The following is a 22,893-nucleotide window of genomic DNA, read 5'->3' on the forward strand; positions in this document are numbered from 1 at the left end:
AATTAGGCATAATGTGGTACGATGTTAATGCAGCTCTGATTGTTGTCGCTTAGTTGTTTAAGAGTAATGAAGTGCTGCGCCCTTTAAGCATAGCCTTAAAATATGTCGCACACACAGCTGCTGAAAGGTGCTTCTGTTGCTGACTATTTCGAATGCAACTTTTCTTTGTTCTACCTGAAATCCACACATATGAATGATGTACTAGTGCCCTTTGATAATTCTTTATTTGTTTTCAGCTTGTTAACTAACATATTTGAAACTAAGCGGAGGAATTAGACTCAGTTTTTTACCAAATAAAATCCAACCTCTGATCCAGCAATTTACATAGGCATCTGATAGCAACCTAGTGCACAGAATGGATATTTTAAGCGTACAGATTTGTAAAGAATCCCGTTCTGTGGTGAGAAAAAGAGATGATCCAGAAGTCTCCCTTCTACATGTGCAAGTAAGCACACCACTTGATGTCAGGAAGCTAGATGACACATGCAGATCCAAGGTTGTAAATGTGCCTGCGGATGCACATCATCCTTGGGAATCCCCAGAGAGCCAGCACAAGGGAGGCAAAAATGCAATGCACATGGGAATGTGACTCTTCTTATGTGCTCTTGTCCCCCTCCCCTCCACTCATTACTAGGCATGCATTACTACTTAGCTAACTCTGATTCAGAGGCATACAGCATAATAAGGAAAAAAAATTAGCATGCCTAAGTTGCAATGAATTAGCTCAACAAGAATGGTCGTGTGAATATTTCTAAACTGCAGCGCATACTGTTGCTGATACTGCATAGATTAGCACTAAACAGGAAGTGCAGGAAATGCTTCTCACCACATTTGAGGAATAGGAGGAAGAGCAGATTGAATATGGTTGTTCCATTCATTTTGCATCTTGCTTCAAAAATTCTGATGGTCATTCTGAATTCTATGAGACTGAAAGCAATATTCACAAAACTTCAAAAAGATTGTTCATTGTCTCAGACAAAATTCCTAGTTTGCAACTTGAATGTGAAATTACCTGAATTTTGCAACTGAGTTCTCAACCAAAAAAATACATGCAAAAAAGTGCCTCTTAGGAGGAAGTGTGCACAAGATGCATTTATATGTGCAAAATGCTTTGTATTAGGGGAATTTATTGTAAACATGTGTATATCAGTCAAACCACCATACAAAAATGAGTATATGAGAAATGTGCATGTGATGAATAATAATTTTTGGTGCTGATTTATTTATTTTTAAGTTTGCAAACTGACATGGCAATGGGACAAACTGAATTTAAACCTTAAAAAGATGAAGAACTGGTAGAAATAAGTATTAACAGACTCGTCTATCCCTCTCTGATGAGCTCAGACATTCTTCCCTACATTCACTGAACGTGGGGAGGAAAGGACTAGAATCCAATCTGATGCATCCGCCTCTGAAATCCGCTAACCAGCTAGCCCCAACCTTGACCTCTACACACACATATGCAGTACAAGGTGCTTCTATATAGACTATGATTGAGAACTCTGATCATGCAATGTTCCTCACACAAGCCTCCTCACACAAAATTGCCTTTCCTGCCTCATGTGCAGGTAGAGTCAACATGCTCAACCCTGCATGGAGGGAACCTATGAAGAGGCCTATTATTGAAGCAGTATCACTGTACAAATGGAAGACTTCAGCAGCTGAACTGGCAGCTGGATTTTCAGTGTATACATTTGGGCAACAGAACTACACAAAGGAATTGCTCCAACATGATTTGCATGTCCTCTGGATGCCACACTTCGGTACCTACCAGACAAGGAGGTAGAAACTTCAATCAAAGCAGGGGCTTTGAAATCCTAGGTTTGGGCAGTCCTGTCTATGCTGAGCCTGCCAGCTGTTTTGGAGATCAGTATGGGATTCATCATTGCCTTCAGAAATTTTGCAGGTGCCTCTTACACTGAATTAGTATGTCTGACATCCAAACAAAAGAAACCCCGGCATCTCCAATCACCCTGAGTCCTTAGTAGGAGAGAACATTGTGACACTTTAAAGTAGGGTTGCAGAAACTACGGCCCTCCAGACGTTGTTGGACTCCAACTCCTATGAGCTCCAGCCAGCATGTGCAATGGCCAGGTATCCTGCAACATCTGGAGGCCACAGGCTCTCTGCTTTGAAGTCTCCCTGGCTTTCTCTGGCATGCGCTTAATAAGCAACAGCCTACTGAATCAGAAGCATGGTGTGAGCTTCTTCGGATGTTCTCACAACTATTTGAAAGAAACCATGTCGAATAAATTCTGTGTGTTGGGCGGTTTGCCTCCTCTTGAAGACGGGACCCAGAAACAAGCAACCTCTCGACCATCTTCTGGGCCAGGAAGAGAAGAGAGAGGCGGGGGGGGGGGTCCCCGCGGGAGAGGAGCTTCAATGGAGGGGGAGTCCGCGACGGGACAAGCGGCTTTTCGAAGGGCGCCCCCTCCGCCGCGCTCTCCCGTCCTCAAGCGGAGCTGCCCGGCGGGGTGGGGCGCGTGGACGTTTGATAATCTCTTCGAGTTATTTGCGGGTGAGGGGCTGGCAGAGATGGGGGGGGTGTTTGTGGGGGGCCCATTTCCAGAGGGCGAAGTCCTTCCCGCGGCCTCCTCGGCTTGTAGAGAGAGCGCAGCTTTTACCCCACGGGCGGGCGTCTTGTCACGCAGCCAGAGGCGCGCCAGCCCAGGCCAGCTTCGCGTCTCCGTGCGCCGGCGCGCCTTCTCCTTGGCCCCGCCCCCGTCTCCGAAGCGTCCGCGCCCCCCCCCTTCGCCCCCCGCGTCCGAGCCGGAGCTTCTCCCTCAGCCGGGCGCCCACCTCGGGCGCCTTCCGATTGGCCGAGGCGCTGACAGTGGGCGGGGCCTGAAGTCGCCGGCTCCGGCCCGCCCTCCGCTATAAGCCTCTTGCCAGCTTTCCCTCAGCACCTCTCGCCCTCCGTCTCCTGCGCTCGGCGCGTCCCTGTCAAAAGCCAAGCCGGGGAAAGAAAGCTGCTCGGACAGGCGCGGCTGTCATGTGAGAAACGCACAGGCTCGGCCCTCGCCACGGCCCTTGTCTTTCGGCGCCTTTCCCTGCCGGCGTCTTCTTTTTCGAGCGAGAAAGAAACTCCCGTCCCCCCTCGCGCCCGCCTCCCGCCCGCATTTCTCTCTCCGGCGACCACTTGCCCTCCCGCGGCCGGCGCTCCTCAGTTCACGGGATCACAAAAGAAATCTCGGGAGTCGCTCGGGGGCGCCTTGGAGAGCGAGCGCGGAGGAGGGGCGCCCGGACGCCCAAGCGCCACAACCCAGAAAGACCCTGGGCCGAGGGCCGAGGGCGGAGGCGGCGGCGGCGGCGGCTTCTCCGGCCGCGGTCAGCAGTGGCGTCTGCGAGCGCAGCCTCGGAGGAATGCTCTCGCCGAGAAGGGGATTTTAAAGCGGGGAGCTACATGACTGCGCGGAGCAGGGAAGCGCCAGCATCATGCGAGGTAAGGGCTGCTGCCTCGGGATCCGCGGGGAGAGCGGGGCGTCGGGCGGAACCCCTCTCCAGGCGCCGGGGGGCTCTTCACAAACCTGCTTCGGGGCGTCTAGAAGGGATCAAAGATGGAGAGGAAATGGATGCTGACGTTGTCAGAAAGTTCTCACGTTCGTGTCTCTCTTTTTCGGAAGCATGTCTTCGATGATGATGATGATGAAGGGTGTCTCAGCCGGGCCTGAGCGCTTTCTCCGCCTTCTTCTCCTGATACTCCAGCAGAAGTTCCATGAGCGGCGTCCTGCGGGACAGCTTCTCCGGGAGCGTCTTCTAAGTTAGTGGGAGGCTTCCTTGGGGGCCAGTTCAGCGCCACCCGCTTCCTGGGGAGAGAGGCTGGCTTGGCGCTTCGGAGGCTCGCTCTTCGGGGAGGCGGGCGCACAGTTGGGAGCGAGTTTCGAAACACAGCTCCCAACTCGGTCTTCTCCCGGGGGGCGCCCACATCCACTAAGCAGGTGGCCGGTGCTCAGGGCTGGAGAAAGGGAGCATCGCTCTTCTTTTCAGAATAAAGGGGGGGGGCACATATTTGCGTGGAGAGCCGGGATATCTTGGTCGGCGCACTGAGCGCAACTTAGCCCAAGGGGTGCAGGTAAAGACCGCAGGCAGAGCACCCCAAACTTGAGACGCGCCCATTTTTAGGAGGGTCCGCGATCCCTCTGCCTGCTTGGGGGCAGCAGGTCCCGGAGGAAGGAGCGGCAGCTGGAGGCTCCCCTTGACACAGATGGCTCCTTTTCCTGGGCACCTTCGTTCACCTATGAAGGTGGTCCCCACAGACAGGCATCTCTCTCGTGCTTAGCCTGCTGGCATCCCAGTCTTGTTGACTGTCTTTCTTTGGAACTCACCACTCGTGGCACCATCGGTCCTTTGGCATCACTGTTCGAGTCCAAGGCTGGCGGCAGGGGTGGGGAGGCGGGGTTTGAAGGGGGGTGAGCTGAGATGTTTGAAGGACAGGGGGCTGAGCTGCCTGCGGCCCTGGATCCTGCCTCTTCGAAGGACTGCCGGGGTGTCCCTCGGTCAGGAGAGTCCCCCGAGGTGCGGTTAGGCAATTCTAGGCTCCGGACTCCATGGCCTTACGTGCGGGAGGAGCGGCTCTCTCTTTAGATGTTAACGTGGATTCCTTCAACTACTTCAAAATGTGACGAGCTCCCCTCCCCCCCCCCCAGCTTATTCTGCTGAGTGGACTTTTCTGAAGTCTCTCTGAAGCGCCCCCCCCCGCATGTTGACTCGACTCGTTTTTAATTCGCGAGGAGTTCCTTGAACCGACACCTGCTTTCACCTCTCTCTCTCCTCCCCCAAAGAAACCCAAGCCATCATTCCCAACCTCCATTTCCCAAGCACATCCCACCACTCCGCGAGGAGTCCACACGCGGATCCTAGTACTCCAAGTTATCAGCCTCGTATTCCCTAAGCCAGTGAAACTCGAGTTTGCTGCCGTGGGCCCTCTCCGGCCTGATCCTTATATTGATGTTTTTATTCCAAGTGCTTTTATACCGCGCTTTCCGTCAGAAAAGATCGCAAAGCTGTTTAGAAAGGTCCCCGAAGCATTGGATGGAGAGGGTGGGGGGCGCAGGGAGTGGAGTCCAAAAAACCCCCCGCCCAACGTTGATTATTATTATTATTATTATTATTATTATTATTATTTAAATGTGTATACCGCCCTTCACTCAATTCATGTCCATCACTCCTTCCGTGCAAAAGTGTTTTTCAAATGATAGACTTACAGCTCAATCCTAATCATGTCTGTTCCATTTAAGTCAATAGTGCTTACTCCTAGGTAAGTGGGGTTAGGCTTGCCACCTAAAACAAAATAAAGGGGGAGAGGAATGTATATTCCTCTCCCGTCCAGCGCGTTTTCCGCTGGACCAGAAGCCTTCGGCCGCGCCGGTGGCACTGCTCCATCTTTCTGTCTTGCGCGCCTAACGGAACTTGCGCTCCGCTTTCTGGTTGGTCTTCTGACCAGCGCTCTTCGCCCTGTTCTCATGTTCAAGAAGGCCGGCCCAACGGGCTTCCCGCCCCTTCACTCAGTAGTGGATTGGCCGGTGCCTTTGAAAAGGAGAAGGCCACTGCTGTCTAGCAGGTAGCTTAGAAGAGGCCCCCTTGCTTCTTCGCTACCCAAGCACGCAAACTTTAGGATTGCGCATGGCTCTGTTTCGCTCGCTCTTACTGGGCCGCTCAGAAGTCTGATGTGACGGGCGCTTGCGCGTTTCCTCGCTCCCAATATCTAACCCACTCCCTACTTAACCCGGGTCCCTTTGAAGGAGACTTCGGTAAAGCTGGGAAAGGGGCGGGAGAGTCTCACAAACTCAACTCACGCTGCTTGCTGGATATGTATTTGCTGAGTGAACTTTTCTGTCTCTGCTGTCTCTCTCCCGCAAACGAGTAGGAGGCGGGGAAGGCAAAAGCGGAGATAAAAACTGACAGCGCCCTCCAAGGCAGAAGGGAGGGGGGGCGTATGTTAACTTGGTAAGATGGGGAAGCAAAAAAAACAAAAACCCACCTCTCTGTGTGCGCGCCCTCCGTAACAGTCTCACTCCTCTCTAGATCCCCGGAGACAGGCCGTGCGCAAAGGAAAATAATTTGGGGTTGGGTTTTTGAGGGTGGTTGGGTGGGGGTGTCGAGGGGTTCAGTTTTAACTTGTTGATCTAAGGAGAGGAGAGACTCAGGGTTCATCCAGACTTGCTTTTGTGCAGTGTTTCTAGGCAAAGGTACGAGTTCGGTGTCGGAGCGAAATTCCCGATTCCTACTAAATAATACTAATACCAATACTAATACTACTACTACTACTAATAATAATAATACCAGAAGCGGGGGGTGAGATCCCTGGGTGTTGATGTGAGGGGGCAGTTTCCTTCATGCCTGTAAGGAATGTGGCTGTGGGGAAGAGGTGCTGTGCCTTGCAGGATGACTTTGAGCCTAGGGACAAAAAAGCCGAGGATGATTCCCCGGAAATGGAGGTGCTTTGGGGCTGAAAGCAGGCCGGCCCGTCGAAGGGCGCGCGCAGTCGGAACGACCCTGCTGGAGGGGCGGCCCGCCTGTGTTCTGTCGAGGGCCGGAGAAGGCCTGACAGCAGGCGGTGCCGTGAGGCCTTCCTTGCCATGGCTGGGCCTCGGAGAGTGGAGGAAGAAGGAGCAGCACTTGGGGGGGGGGAGTAAAGATAAGCTGGGAAGAAGCCGGGAGGGGACGAATATGGGGGGGCGTTTCATATCCACTCCATTGATGCAAATGTATATCTTTTTGTATGGAGAGGTTCCTGGGGTGAGGCTGGCTTGTTGGCTTTCTGACCTCGCAGCTCAGTATCTAGGGAAATGCACTCTGCACGCGCTCAAAGCCATTCTCAGCTTCGTTTCTCACTTTAGATGAACTGGGTTTCAGAGGCTCGGCTGCGGAAATCTGGGGTTGTTTCCTTCCGGCCTTCTCTTGAGTCCTGTTTTTCTGATGGAATGGGACGGAATTGGAGGCGGCAGCTACAGTGGCTAGAGTGGACCACGAGGGTGGGAAGTTCGAAGTCAGATCGAGGACACTCCACACATGCCGGAAAAAAGCCCAGACGGATGACCCGGCTTATGCAGGAAGTGGGGCTACTGTAGCATTGTAGAGTTGCTATATTTTGAAGAGCAAAATGACGACCATTCAAAGCAAATAAATGCAGTTTGTCTCAATTTTTACCCCTGAGAAAGAGGACGTGTCCTGGAAAAAGAAGACACATGACAACCCCATTAGAGACTAACAGTTTTTTATGCCGTGCATGTTTCCTCGGAAGTAATCCTTGCTGTGTTCAATGGGGCTTACTCTCAGGTAGGTGTGCACAACGAGGGCTAAGCACACTTATTAGGGAGTAAACCGCTTTGAGATGAGTGGGATTTCTTTCGGGGGTGGGGGAGGGCATGCTCCGGCTTGAGTTGCGTGGTCGGACTGAGTTCCATGGGACTTCCAAGTAAACATCGCTGAATCGACATTTTTTGTGTTGGGATATTTGGAGAACATGATCCTGTTGGGTCATATGCATGAAGAGGTGGCAAGCCTGAGCAGTGGAAAACCAAGCGATCCACCAGATATGCGGAAATGCGCTGCCAAAATAGAAGGCGTTGCTCTTGGTTTTGGGGAAAGCGCCTTCTGGACTCGGATAAGGCACTTCGCTGATTCGGAAGCCTCGCGTAGTTCTGCGGCTTCCCATTTCCCTTGGCCAGGGAAGGCTCTCCTTCACCCGCGTAATGTAAACCTTCGAAGAGCATTGTTGGCGAGCTATGCGACTTGAATGGTCCTGCAGGTCGACCAACCTCGGGCATTTCTACCTGGGGAAGCAAACCCTATGGCGACCAACTGTGCTTACTTTCGAGTAAGCACGCAATAGGATCGGGACCATGCACGTCCAGTAACTGGGTTGCTGAGCACAAAAAGGGGCAGGCAAGGATCTAGAAGGTGTAGCTGACTTGAGGGTCGATAAAGGGCCTGTGTCAGTCCGACCAGCCACTGTCTGGTCTGAAACCCGTTTTGCTTTTACCTAAGCTATGAATCCGGCAGCATCTGCTGTCTTTTCTCCGTCTGTCTGTCTCTTTTGTATGTTTCTGTGTTGGAGCCGGGGCTTGTCATGTGCTCCACTGACCCACTTCTTTCGGCTGAGAAAACAAGTCCAGAGACCAGGGCAGGATCCCCTCCGCCCAGTCTCCAGCGCCTGACAGGCAGAGATTACTCAGCGAAAGCTATCCAGATTTTCCAAGCGCTTTTCTTTCATAAATATTTTTATAGGTTCTATATATCACAGGACATCACACACACACACACACACACATCTTGCCTACGTCTTCCTTAACACCATGCGTGAACGGCAGTTCCATTTGGACTGTAGGTTCCTTGCACGTAGAATCAACCTGAAAATAAATTTGCAGGACTGACACATGGTTTTCCAATTACTCCACAGACAGATGCAAACGAAGCTTCGGTGGGAAAATATAGAAAGGCTGAGTTATAGTCCCTTCCCACCGAAAAATTGCGGGGTTCGTTTGTGTACGTCTGCTTTCCTCTCCATCCGCAATGTGCTGCTTTTACAATATCTGCTGTTCCCCCCACACCAGTCTGGTTCTGTTCACCCTTACGCAGAATGAAGCCCCATTCAACTCAGTGCGACCTATTTCCAAGGACGCTTGGGGTGCAAGTTTGCTCTCATCTAGTTTTAAAAACGGCCTTTGCACCATGTCGTCAAATCTGCCTGAATAAAACGCGAATGAAGAGGTTCCCCCCGTGGTTTCCCGAAGGATGCGAAATTCACATCCGCTCCAAAACTCCGATGGACCTTCCTGGATCCGTGGACTTTACCCCTTCCTAAGTAAAATGGGTTTGGCAGCAGCCCTAACCTTTACCGGAAGGAGCTAAGGCCCAAGAAGTCAGCGGCATTTACTTCCAAGTAAGTGCCTTCCCATGAGTGCACTTAGAGCTGCTGGCTTTGCAATCAATGCCACGGATGAGGCCCCGAAGGGGAGCGCCGTGGCTGCTTCCGTTTCTGCCGGCCTCTGCATCTTCTCGCTCGTGTCCCGCACGACCAAAGGCACCTCCTGCCCCCTTCGCCTTCTCCGCGCGACCTGCAGGTGACGGCGCCCCGCCACCAAGACCACTTTCTCCGGGCAAGGCCCGCCCCCGCGTCCCCAGAAGCCGAAAGTTCGGCCGAGGGCGGGGAGGGCGGCAAGAGAGCCAATCAGAAGGGCCTTCTCGTGACCAGGAATCCCTCCCGCTCGCCCTTGTAAACGTTTTGTTGTGACGGGGGTGAAATCGGGGCCGACTCGAGGGCCTCGACGTCGGGAAAGAGTCCAGGGAAACTCTCCTCGCCCCTTTTGCTGGCGTAGCGCGTCCCCTCCCCGCCACCCGCCACCAGCTTTGCAAGCTCGGGGGAGGGGGCTGGCGGCGGGATCTGGAAGGCTGCGCCCCCCGCGGCAAAGAGCCCAGCCGAATGCAGAACCTGCGGGTCTCTAGGCCTTTTTCCCCGGCGGGCAGCCGAGGCGGGGAGCTGGCCTTGGGATCCCGCCCCAAGGAGCTGCGCCTCGCGCTCGCTCCCGGCCCCTTCCACCACAAAGCCAGCTGGAGGACCGAATGGCGTCAACCAGCCTGGAAATCGACGGGGCGGGAGAAGAGTCAACTCCGAGCCATGCTAGAGCTCCTGTCTTGGTTGCCGGCCTAGGCCCCTCTTGCAGTAGGGGGGCAGGCTTGACTTGGGGCGCATAGGTTGGGTATAGCGATACGTGAAACATCAAGGCGTCTTGTAGCATCTTAAAACCCAACAAATGTCTCATGGCCCACGCGCATTCCTGAATTAGATCCTGTATCTATCCTGAAATATACTCAGAGTCACAAACATATCCGATTCCGACCAAGTGGAGTCCAGTATTAAAAAGCGTTGCTAAGTTAAACCTAGTAGGCTTTAAGGTGCAACAAGACTGCCCTCTTCTCTCCCCCGCGCTCACCCTCTACCAGCTCTGCCCTCATCCACCGCTGTAGGCGGAGGCTTCGTCCCATGTTAGGGGTCCACAATGGTGGAGGCAACGTTGTCTGGATATGACCACAAATTCTAAATAAATCTGGGTATGCTGAGCAATTTGCTTGCATTTATGAGTAACGGGCCTTTGTTACCACGGAAGAGCAATGAAACGAAACGTTGGCACGAAGTGCAGACAGAATAAATCGACCGGGTAAGTCAACATGACAGACTTCTAATAGTGTAGAGCTGCGCTCCAAGCCCGCATCGCGCAGCCCGATCCTATGCACGCTTACTCGGAAGCAAGTCCCACCGTCCTCTGTACGGCTTAAGCCCATGTCAGTATGGTTAGGCTTGCATCCTCAGGCCCGCTGCACTTGGTGGGGCTTCATGGCGAGGAACGATGGTTAGCACCGGTGCTCAGATTGAAGTTGGACTCAAAACGCCTCTCCCTTTGACATCTCATTCTGCTGGGACAATGGTGCCAAATGAACCCCGATATGTCTTTTGTTTTATTTAAAACAACAACAACAACAACAGCGAGTATCCCAAACGCCGCCTGGTTCATCTAGGATCCTCCAGCCCACAATCCTAGAGAAGGTCGAGTACAATACTGTACTGGCGATTCGTTCGATTTAGGGCCGGAGTTGTTTGTTAATGGAATATTAATCACACCGCATTTTCAGTTCTGTCCCTGAAGGGGAAGAGGACGCGGGAATCAATAGATTTATTGGCATTCAGCAAAATCAAAGCACGTTAACCTTGCGAGGCTGAACACGCGGTTATAGCAGAGGAGGCGATAAAGGTCTTACTTAGCGGCGATGTATATACATCTCACCATCTCCACTTTCGAAAGATCCCGCATTTTTTCGCTCCTCTCCTCCTCTCTATCTCCGCCCCTCCTGGTTGGTTGAACTTCAAACTTCAAGTCAAAGTAGGCGAAAGGGCGGCAGAAATGAATTGTTGATCTGCCAAAGTAACGTCTGAAGCGTGGGTAGATGAGGAGGGGGTCGGTCTGATTTTCAAATCTTGAGGGGTGCTGTATCCCTGCCCTGACCAGAATTCGATGAGTTGCAGTGTTTTTTCAGATCCCAGAATGAGGCTCTCTGTATTAAGGCGAGTCTCTCGTGTCTTGTGCAACAAAATTTCACAGGAGCCTGGGAAGAGCCAAGTTAACGTTTTCCTGTAATTCAAGAATTCTCTGCTATTGCCACTGTATAACGGAACCACAGAAGTGTATTTAGCATCTGGTTTGATGCAAGCTTCTTTGTGCGTTTCACACATTAGTCTTTCCCTCTTCAACTAATCGCTGTAGTTTGCGATTAAAAGATCTCTGACTCGCAGAATTGTTCGTGGTTGTGGGGACGGAGGAGCTGACAGAAAAAAATAACTAAAGAATTCACATGCAATTGTTAAAATGCCCATTTGATCTGGACATTTAAAAGGCACTGCCTGATTCTTCCAAAAAGAAAAGAAATGCAACATCTCTTGAACACCTTTTTCACATTAAAATACATACTTATAGAATCAGTGGGTAGTCCAGATTTAAAAGAACAAACACATCTAAATTGTGGCTTTCCCATGCAAAAACCCCATGGATTTTGATGCTCTGTGAGATACTTAAAATGTCAAGGGTTTTGATACTTCTTAGTGTTGCTGGGTCTGTAACCAAAATGGTAGAGAAGTGACAAGGTTAACTGAAGCTGATGAGATCCTAAGCATGCCTTATCACTAATAAGTATCCACAACCCATCATTTATTGTAAAGATGTGTTAAGCCAATACATCACAAATTGTTTTCAAATCTGTTTACAGTGGCAGCAATGCATTCAATCTCAGCTTCACAAATCTGGCATTCAAGTGTGTGCGTGTGTATTCTTTTTAGCCTCAGAATAGGCCCCTAGGAAGTAGAATGGTTCCTCCAACAATTTGGAGGTTTTTGGGATGATCAAAAAATGCATAAAACTCAATCTTCATGACTCAAAATATATAATTTGTCTGACAGTGAAATGTAGGTAATTTCGCAAGATTATTAACATAAATAAATTTCTCATTTTATTATCAATAATTGTGTGTTACTGAAACATGATGATTAATTCTGAATGCCATCCTAAGGAATTATTTTTTTATTCTTAATTGATTTGGTGTAATATCTGTGAAACAGTCAACAGCTATCCATAATACATTAGCCAGAATTGATACTTTTATTTGAGTTGGTCACCACTGGGGTTCAGTTTTTATTGATGTGAGCAATGAAAAAAAAATCAGGGAACCATTGACCATTAAATATACTATTTATATGTGGCATAAATAGATACGACCAGGCTTATTAAAGGAACTGTGAGTAGAAAGGCCTTCAATGACCATAAAACACAAGCCAACTTTGCAGCAATACTTAACAAATCTAGGGGACATACAATGCTGTATGATACTGCTTAGTACTGCTTAGTACCTTGGATACATTGGTTTCATTTTACATGGACTGATATCTTTCCAGTCATATTACATAAATCTAGCCTGAAATTGAAAATGCCGTGATCTTTTTGAAACTCTTTCCATAGATTAGTATTTTTCTTTTCTCACTGTTTTTTTAATTAAATAACATATTGAAAGGCTTTACTTTAGTAAAGTGCTTACAAATAAATATAAGAACAATTTTAAAAATATATTTAGCCACCTTTGAAGCACTTTTAGTAATAACAATTCTGCCTTGGTCATATGTTCAACCTCTTTTAGATTTTTAAACATATTCTGTTAGACACAGCCCCTTTGAGGGTGATCAGTCTAGACTATTATAAGAAACAAATCAAGTGATATGAAATTATCAGGGGGGAAATTCAACAATGAAACCAAAATAATTCAAGAACCAACCATACGGTCCAAACATACAGAACTTACTTTTGAATTGCCCATGTTAATCTAAACAGTTTGGGATTTTTTTCCATTTAAAATTAGATATTAGTATTGAAACATGTTCCTATTTTCAAAGGAAGGCCAAGAAACTTTAGGAAATGAAGAATTAATTTATAGTTAATTTACAGAAATATCTCACATTATAAAGCACATACCCCTTTTAATCCAAATGTATTTGGAATCAAATGAAATATTCTGTGACTTCCTAGGTAAAGCAAGGGTACAATTAATGCTATGAATACCAGTAACAGCCACTTGCAATATTTTTGTAATGGTTATGTAGGGCAAGAAAGCAATATCAGAAGGGAAAACCCCCAATAAGCCATCAAGCTGCGTTTTTGCTTTACGCAATGGAGTCAGAGGAAAATGCCTTGGCGTCTGTGAAACTGAAGGATGTCTGCTTTTGTAACTGAAGACAAAGGAAGCACATAGGAATTAATATTGATTGAAGTAATCATCAGATGAATGGAAATTAGATTTACCAGTGTACCAATACAATATACGTGAGTCAGCCCTTTCATAGTCCATGTTGTGTCTTCATTGCATGACCCTGCCCATTCATACCTTTACAAGACAACCCACGGGTATTTTAATGACAATCATACTAATTACTAGAAGTGTAAGTAACTATCAGTAATTACACAGAACTCATAGTGAGCTAGATAGAGAGTGCAAAGAAATTCATAAAACATTAAATAAGAGCATCCTGAATAATACAGAGACCTCAGTGACTCATGGAGTCATATACTGTTTGGATATTAATAACTCATTGTTGGGTAAGAATACCATTTAAATCATTCTTCTATGGTTTCTATGAAAACTGATTGTACAAGATCCTGGTAAGGTTACAGTGAACAGGGACAGTCTATTTTATATGTCTTTTTGAATGACTAAAATGTGTTGTTTGCCTTTTCCAGTTCAAATATAATGCAGTCTACCTTAGTTGGAATGTAAGTTTCATTTTAGAATTAAACTAAAATTAAGTAATGCCCTGCAGTAATAACATTTACGCCTGTACACCCAATACAATAAGGGCTATAAATTGCCATCTGTGCTATGTCTGAAAATGCCCTTTGATTCAAAGGGTTTCTTAGTGTTTACTTGGTTACCAAATTTATTACCAATATCCAATGTTGGTTCCTTCAAATTCATATACCGTGCTTCTCCCATTTTTCATCAGACTTACCTTTTTTAGGTCTAAACTACAATTACACACCTTGTGCAGGAAAATCTACATGCTGAATGTTGTTTGGATCATGTCCATTGTGTTGCACCTTTCCAAAACACATAGTGCTGAGAATTTACTTTGAGAAGTGTTTGCAATTTATCTCAACATGCAAAGTACACTGAGTGTACTTTTTATGGTGTTATTATCAAACTATTCTGATGGACTGTAAATGTTTCAAGAACTAGCATGAGGCTGTATAATAAAATACCTAAGGTTTTTTTTTAAGACAATGCCAGATTATCTCTGGATTAAAAGCTCCATAAACAAAGTATTCTTTCAAGAAAAAAAAAGGTCAAGCATTGGTGGTGGATACTCATGAGATGAACTCATTATTTGAGAGATTATTTCATAGTCTACAGGGAAATTTTGCTATCCTGAGGCTATTCACATGAACAAGAAAAATCAGATTAGAATCTGTGTACTGTATGCCCATCTGGTGGCTTGAAGTTTTATGAAATGCAAAAGATTAAACATTGCCTGAGATAATCAAAGCTATAAAAGCATTTAGCATTTTAGAAAGGGTGCAGTCCTGGTCCCACTGAAGTCAGTAGTAAAACTCCAGTTGATTTTAATGGGTTGCTGCCAAGCTTTGTTGCCACAGAACTGTACAGTCTCCAAACTCCCGTTGAAGGTATGAATATGAAACAGGAGTAAATTTTAAAACGCCCAGTTGAATAGATGTTGTCAAGGTAGGATTCAGAGGAACTTCTTCCTCTGGATGAAGAAGGTGCTCCTTCTAATGAAAGAAGGTTTACTCTGCTGCAGGAAGTTCCTCTGGATTTAGCCAATAGTAAGGAAGCAGGGAAATCTCAAATTTACAAAGTACTCGGAAGTAAGCTCAGTGGGACTTTGAGTTCAGTTGAGTTTATTCTCCAGTTAGTATGGTTCAGATTGTAGCCTTGCTGCCTTGATTCTACATACCCAGTTGACTAACAACACAACCCTACGTTTATTCAGAAATAAGTCCCATAGTGTCTAATGTGTCTCGCTAGCAAGTGTCCTTAGGACTGCAGCCTTAATAAGTAACACAGTTGGCTACCCAAAACTCAATAAACCCCTAGTTCCCAGAGTGTTGGATAATTCTCAGTTTGTCTTGCAGGAATAACTAAAGTGGCTTTATATTGTCTTATTAGACATTTTGTTAATGTTGTTTGGTAAAAGGATTTAGAGAAGACTGGGAAACTTGATCAAAAGGAAATTGACAAATATATAATTGGACCATTTTAACATGTAGCACTTCAGCCGGGTTTTGCAATTCCTTAATCTGAAATTTGAATGTAAAATATATACAGTACAAGGCTTTAAAATTCATTTTTGTTTTCTATCCTGCTCATTCATACATGCAGTCAAATAGCACGATAGAGGCTGTCCAAAAAGACAATACTAGCATTGTATGTAGAGAAAACCCCAAAGCTGTGTTCATTTCTTCCTCTTCTATTTTATGGCTGTTTGCATGATTTTATATTAAAGAAAGGACTTTGGCTTGATCTTTTATAATCTAAAAAGCATTAGTCTTTAATTCTATGCACAATTTTCCTTGGGTGTATAGGCTTCATGTCATTCTACCTATGCAATGTCACTGAGAAAAGTAAAAGAAAATATGTGTTCAGCTGATCAATGCACAATCATTGTTTTATAATTCCTTTATTAATTCCCATTTTGTAATTAACAAGTTGCATAACCATATTATGACATACTGTGCTATATTCCAGAAGGTGTTGGGATTTAATATTTTGTTGTATCTGCACAGTAATTGCCTGCACAGAGATTTGTGACTGATCATAGACTTCTGTGGGTGATAGCCAAAGCTGTTGCTCCACTTGCACAACAAACTTCTGCATGCACAATGGAACTACCTCCTTCCCCTCCAACCTCTGCAGTCCCCTCAGAATATGCTCCAGAATCCCAAAGGATCCTCCAGAGCAAATTATGGGGAGGCACAAGAACAAGGGGAGGTTGAGTTGCGTGAACAGAAGTCTGTGCACAACGTTGGATACTCCCATATTTGTGTTGATGCAAGAAAACAGGGAAAGAGTTGTGATAAGAATTGAGTTGTTTCAGTTAGAAGGCTTCTAGGTGGCCTGCAGACAGTAATAGATTCTGTTTCAAACAAATCTATAAGAAAAGATGGTGCTTGTATAATGGGGTAAACTATTTTACCAATAATATTCACTGCTGAACTGTTGTTGTGACAACTTTATTGTTCAAATGATGTGTTACTTTGCATGATCATTTGCTAGCTGCCCTGGAAGGGGAGAATATAATAATCTTGAATGAATGAGTGAAGTAATCCAGTACACACTAAAGAGTAATACAAGTATTGAGGGATCATATTGGTAGGCTAAGTAGGTTCTTGGAATGGCATAATTCAAAGAATTCCATCTGTGCTGGAAGAAACACATGAATTTATGCTGCTCTGCTGTTTCTGGGCTGCCTAGTTCCCTGTGTAAACTGAGAGTGCATTTCAAATGATTTGTGATATCATGGGGAGTATTCTTCAATGCATTCCAAGGGCTACTTTCTGTACTGCGTTTCCTGTAAATTTTTATACCTAGGTTGGTTTTTTTAAAGGGACCATTCAAAAACGTAGGGTGTGAATATGACAAACAGGAATCTGGGAATGCACATACTTATGGGTACACCTGGGGTGAGAGTGACTGTGCTCCCTTGTCAAGTGTACCTTTCATGATTGTGTAATGCTTTCTTCACTTTGTGAAGTTCTTGGACGTATTCTTATCATGTACTACACTCTGCAGGTAAGCAAAACCCCCTGATCTGGTTCTGGGATGGGCAAAGAACCTGTATTAAAAATTACGGACACCAGAAAATTGTGCCTAGGCCACTTCAGCAGAGTTATGTGGCTTGAGGTGGATTTTTACTGTGAAATGCTTACTGTTTACAAAAAGCTAAATGACAAAAATAGCAGCCATATCTTTGGTGCTGAATATATGCACATATCCTGCCCCCAAATACACCATCACATATTCAAAAGCAAAATAATAATAATAATACATTTTATTTATACCCCCGCCCCTCCCCTGCCAGAGCCGGGCTCAGGGTGGCTAACACCAGTAAAATTACAGTAAAAACATAATTGGGGGGGACGGGACCCCAATTTAAAATACAGGTTAACATGCAATTTTAAATGCAGCATTTGTGCATTTTATGTGACTAGATTTTAATTGATTGATTTTTATTCTTATTTATTTATTACATTTACATTTCATATTTCTTCCATGATGCAACTGAAAGCAGCATACAAAGAATTTTCAGGCAGTCTCCCATCCAATCACAGTTCAGATCCAGACCTGTTTTGCTCCATCAAGGTGGTTGCTCCTGCCTTCAGAGTACCCTTCAGAGAAGAGCTTTGCTTAAAGCTCTATGATTCTATATGGTGTTTCCTGCTTGGCAGGGGGTTGGACTCGATGGCCCTTGTGGTCTCTTCCAACTCTATGATTCTATTCTAAAGGCACAGGCTACAGCTAACTGAAAAGCGCAGGGAATCAGAATGTTTTATTACAAATGGTCTTTCCAGACAGGCCAATCTCAGTTGAAGTGCAAATAAGTAAAGGCAAATTTAGTGCCAGTTGTGATTTCAGAGGATTTAGGATTGGCTTAACTAGTATAAAGATGTTACATATTAAATGGAAGCAAGTTTGGCACCTGTGACTGATGAAGAAAATGATACAGTCTACAGATATCAGTTTGATCCTAGTAGGGGGTTTTCCTCACACCAGTTCTATGTATCTGCACCTGAATAATCCAAAAGAACTACATTTTTAAGATTTACCTTTTGTATTGACATTCCCAACTTATCTTTCAAAATTGCTTCTTCACTGACAAATATCTAATTTTAAACAATGCACTGTGCTAAGTCTGAAGCAGAAATATAATGGAGTGGCAATATTAAACTCTAAATGAAATCATCTGCTCCTTGCTTAAACCAATTTTATGAATTGCACCTTAAAGTTTACATTTTCAAGAAACAAAATACTGTTACTTATGGATAGAAGCTCCCCACTTCAAAAGCCAGTCCTTGTCATCCCTTAAATAATTGTTAGTGTGCAATACTATGCATGTTTACTCAGAACCAAGCCCCACTAAGTTCAAAGGGGCTTAGTCCTAGATAAGTGTGCACAGGATTGCAGCCTTAATAAACATTCCAGATAGATGCATAATAAATTCTGCAAACTACAAAATATTCATTTGTACAGATCTAAAATGATACACTGCTCTCATCCAGGGAATCCTGTGCATGGTGGAAGCCTGTGTGTAATTGCTTCAGTGCTTGTGACTCCTTAAATCTGTTGCATAGAAATCAGAATGGGGAGAAACATATGGTTCCATGTGCATTATTGGCAACCATAGCTCTGAAACAGTTGTCGTCTTGCTTGACTGCCTCAGCCTTTTGTGTGCTTGCTACAGCTGGCATGCCCAGGAGAAACTGTGGATCACTCGCCTGGATTAGGATGTCTATCTGATTTTTAAATTATTCACAATCAGTGGCATGCTTGCTTACTCAGAAATAAAGACCCATTGAATTTAAACACCCTAATCCAGGATTACAGCTTTATTGATTTTGATGGTCCATAGGATTACAACTTTATTGATTTTGATGGGGGCATCCTGCTTAAAATCAAGCTGTGATTTTACTGATCTGCATTTCCGTTATGCAAATATACATGTTTTCTAATAACTTCTGAAGGGCAAAAGGATGGGGTCAGATCATGCTGTGAAAATAATCTAATGATAGACTATGATGGGCTTCCTCTCTGCCATTGCTTCTTAGTGGCATATTATTTATATCTATAGCTGTCTTCCTAATTTATTCAGTAATTGCCATTGGCAAAGAAAAGGGAAGCACCACAATTTGCAGGTAGCTGTCTTCATTTCTGCATGTGGCTTTGCATCCAATACAGGAAATAGGCATTCACACACACACCCCGCCACCACTCCCCCTTTCCTTTTTTCATCTCCTTCCATCCTTGTTTACCTATTGTTGTGTTTACAGGGCAAATGGTACAATTATGCTGTTCACTTCAACATTTGTATAAATGTCAGGCCTTATCCCCTGGCTAACTTTTCAGCTCTGCAATATTGGAACATGCAAAGCATGCAAACGGCATGAAAAATGTTCATTTCAATTGCTAAAATTAAGAATGATCACTATCAAATCATGCAAATCACATGTTTGGTTCAGTTAAAGGGTTAATGGGTTTTGTCTCAGTGACAGAAGCAGAACCTGTAAAACAGAAATTCACCAGTCCAGCAGGTGAGTGGCTGTTTTTGAATCTCCAATTTTTACTCAATATATGGAGAAACAAAGCAATTGTTTCTGTTCACTTATTAAGGAAGCATTTATTTAATTTGCCTTCGTTGTGGTCAAAACTGGTTGCGTAGTATATTTACACCATCCTATTTACAAAATGATCCCAAACAGGCTGGGTCTGGGATGATCGGTGTGGCTTATTGAGTAAATATTGCCTCTCTCTGAACTGGCTTAGTTTAGCCTCAGTGATGTCATCACATAGCCAGATCCAATTTGGTACATAGTGCTGAGATATCACCCTGGTTACTCTGTAATTAGTGATTAGTTGGGCTCAACTATGTGATAAATTCTGAAAGAAGGGACAGTAATTTGATGGGAGACGGAGTGCAAGGTAGCAGCATATAGGGAGAAAATGATAGTGAACAATATCAAAGTTAATATAATATTCTATGACATCAGAATTTGGGGGGGGGGGTTCTAAGAAAAACTCTACTTTTGCCTCATAAATTGAAATGGAAATATGTTCAGTCCATTTCTAGTATTTAGAAACATTCTTTGCATGTTTATTCAGAAGTAAGTTCCAATGAGTTACTTGCCAGTAAATGTTCATACAGAATTGCAGCCATTAGACCTTGAACCAGAGCTCAGTGAGTTCATGTGTGTACGGATTTCCCTATTCATTTTTCAAAAGTCTCATTCATGTCTTTGTGTGCCTCTCATTGAGTGTCTGGAGCCGCATCTTCCTTCAAAGTGAATCGGGAAATATTGGTGAGCTTTGTGTGTATAAGGATGCCATCCACAAGTACCAAGTAGCGCTGGCAGGGCCAGTCCAGCCATCTGGCAGAGTGAAGCAGCCGTCTTGGGTGGTGGAATCCCACAGGGTGGCACACTAGTGGTCTCCCCGCCCACCCCTGCCGCCACCACCAGGGTCAGGTGGCGGCATCCAGCCGAGGCTCACTGGAAGCCTCCACAGCCATCTCAGCTGCATGACCCTGGTGAGTGAGGCTTCATGGGGAGGAGTAGCAGGGGCAATACCTTCCTGTTTGCCTGTTTGGCGTAAATAGATGGGCTGCCCCTGATCACTGGATTAATTAGACACAAATGTGGGTGAGTGTATTAAATGCTTCCTACTATACTTAAAATCATGAATGAAGAGCAGATGTTTTTGATAATACTTCAGCTGAACAACATTCACATTTTGGTAACACTGCAGTTTGTTTCCAAAGTCACCAGTTCTGAAAATGGACTAAGCAGCATGCAATGTGATGTCTGGGGCCCAAGTCGGCACCACTGTGTGCTGATTTGTTTGGTGTCTCAGAAAATGCTAAGACTGCCTTGTTATATACTTCTTTGTCACCTGAAAGCCAGCTAAGGGTCCAAGGGTTTGGGAATTGTTAACAGCTCATTTCTCTGTTAGGACAAAAAAATTTTTTGCATAATTTTCACATTGAACAGTCTCAAAATTACGACTGGCTATGCCTCAGAAAATCTCAACAGAGGGATCATATTTAATATGGGTAGGAAAAAGGAAGAAGAGGAAAATAAAAATAAATAACTTGTATATTCCTCTGCATCTTTTGGGCTACAATATCTTAATCGTGTTGCATAGGGCATTGAGATCAGAACCACAAATAAAACACTGTGTGTGGACTGTAGAATCTCATACCACCGGTGCCAGAAAAATTAGCATAAATTAAATGACTGATTGGTTTATGGAATCAGAATTATCATTTATCACGATCATTTTCATAGCACTTTGCATCTATGAGCTGTTTTACAATTGTTATCTCATTTCACTAAGTAAACTAAAGTTGTGTGGTAGGTTATTCACAGAGGAAGAAAGCGGAGTGCCATGCCATAGTTATTTATTTATTTACTATCTAAACCATGTCACTCTTACCTTTCTTCAAGAGAGCTCAAAATGGTTAACATTAATTGATTAAAACTATGGATTATGAGCTGGGATTTATTTATTTGTTTGTTTAATGGGTATATGGATTTCAACCTGAATGTCCCATGTATAAATCCAACACATTTAGACTCATGTACTGTAGTTCTGTAAGATTTTCCCTGCTGTTTGGAAGTGACCAGTCATTGCGCTAATAACATGATGTCTATTTGCAAGGGCTTTGTTAAATAAGTTGGTGGTCTCCATCTAGTTCTTAATGAACTTTCTCCACAAGACCCAAAAACAAAGCAAAGGGTGGGGGAATGTGAAATCCTGCACTGCAGTTAGCACTAATTGAAATTCCTGGTAGCAATCTCAGCAGTTAAGGCCAGGGCTTGAATGGACTGGCAAGGGGGTGGCTTCTCCCCCGCTTCTTCCTCCTCCTTTCTTTCCTGGCTTTGGCGGACACAATAGTGGAATGGCATGAGAGACACTTGTGCTGCTGCTCCTTAGAGTCCCTCCATCCCCCCCCCCCCGCCAAAGATTTCATTATATTAATTTGACATGGCATCAAGTTTTCTGGTATTAGAGTGCATGTCAGAAAAAATGTAAACATGCTAAGATGTAGCACAAAGTGTTATACAAAAACAGAGGCAGCTACACTGGCTGCAGTCCTGCATTTCAACAAGTTAGAGGCTTAACTCTGTGTATATTTGCTCATTTCCTCCCGCTCTACACACAACATGTCCTTTTCACAGCCCTTCACATCATTTCCCCCCAAATAAGATGTCTCACTATTTTTTAGCTATACCATCCATGATTGCACTTGATCTATCTCTTAGGATCTTCCTCCTAAATAAATTTGTTTAAAAGTGAGACCCATTGCTGGTGCTGGTGCTTTTAAAATGGAGCTTGTATAGTTTGAAAAGGTTCAGAGGAGGGCAACCAAAATTCAGGACAGACAAAAGAAAGCACTTCTTCACACAGCACTTATGGAATTCACTCCCACAGGAGACAATGATAGACAGCAACTTGGTTGGCTTTAAAAGAGGATCAGACAAATACATGGAGGAGGATATGGCTATCAATGGCTATTACCCACAATGGCTCTGCTCTGCCTCCATGGTCAGAATGGCTTCTGAATGCCAGTTGCTGGAAAAGGCAGAAGGGTGGATTGCCGGATTGCCCCTGCGCTCACCTCCTGCTTGCAGGCTACCACAGGCATCTGGCTGGCATTAGAGGAACCAGATGCTGGACTAGAGAGGCCTTTGGCCTGAACTAGCAGACTGTTATGTTCTTATGAGGGGGTTGTCCTGCTTCTGTTGCACTGTAGCGCATTAATGCCCTTCATGATGGCAATAACATAGTAACACTAAGAAAGCATCCCAAACCAACTCTAGGGGCTCTGGATGCCCGAGCACCCACAAAAAATCCTGACACAACATCCGGAGTCTTGTGAAGCACTGGAAGTCACATCCGAGGCCTCGCAAGACCTTGGAGATGCTTCCCTGTCCCAAAGCAACTGATAAAGCAGAATTTGTTTGGACAGTCCACCACCAATGCACTATTATTGCATAAATGACATTTTGCCCAACACACCTGCAAAAAAAGAAAAAGAAAGATGCCAGTCTGGAGGAGTCTGCACCCTCA

General features: G+C 45.2%; 1 protein-coding gene across 1 annotated transcript in view; it reads left to right on the plus strand.

Annotated features, from left to right (window-relative positions):
• Positions 1-3,365: 3,365 nt before the first annotated feature.
• Positions 3,366-22,893, plus strand: part of RORB (RAR related orphan receptor B) — a 152,954-nt gene continuing 133,426 nt past the window's right edge. Inside the window, exon 1 of the mRNA XM_079996115.1 lies at positions 3,366-3,442. Coding sequence (XP_079852241.1) covers positions 3,436-3,442 — 7 coding nt within the window. The 5' untranslated portion in view covers positions 3,366-3,435. The remainder of the gene's footprint in view (positions 3,443-22,893) is intronic.

The sequence above is a fragment of the Podarcis cretensis genome (genome assembly GCF_951804945.1).
Source record: "Podarcis cretensis genome assembly, chromosome: 11".
Taxonomy (NCBI): Eukaryota; Metazoa; Chordata; class Lepidosauria; order Squamata; family Lacertidae; genus Podarcis; species Podarcis cretensis.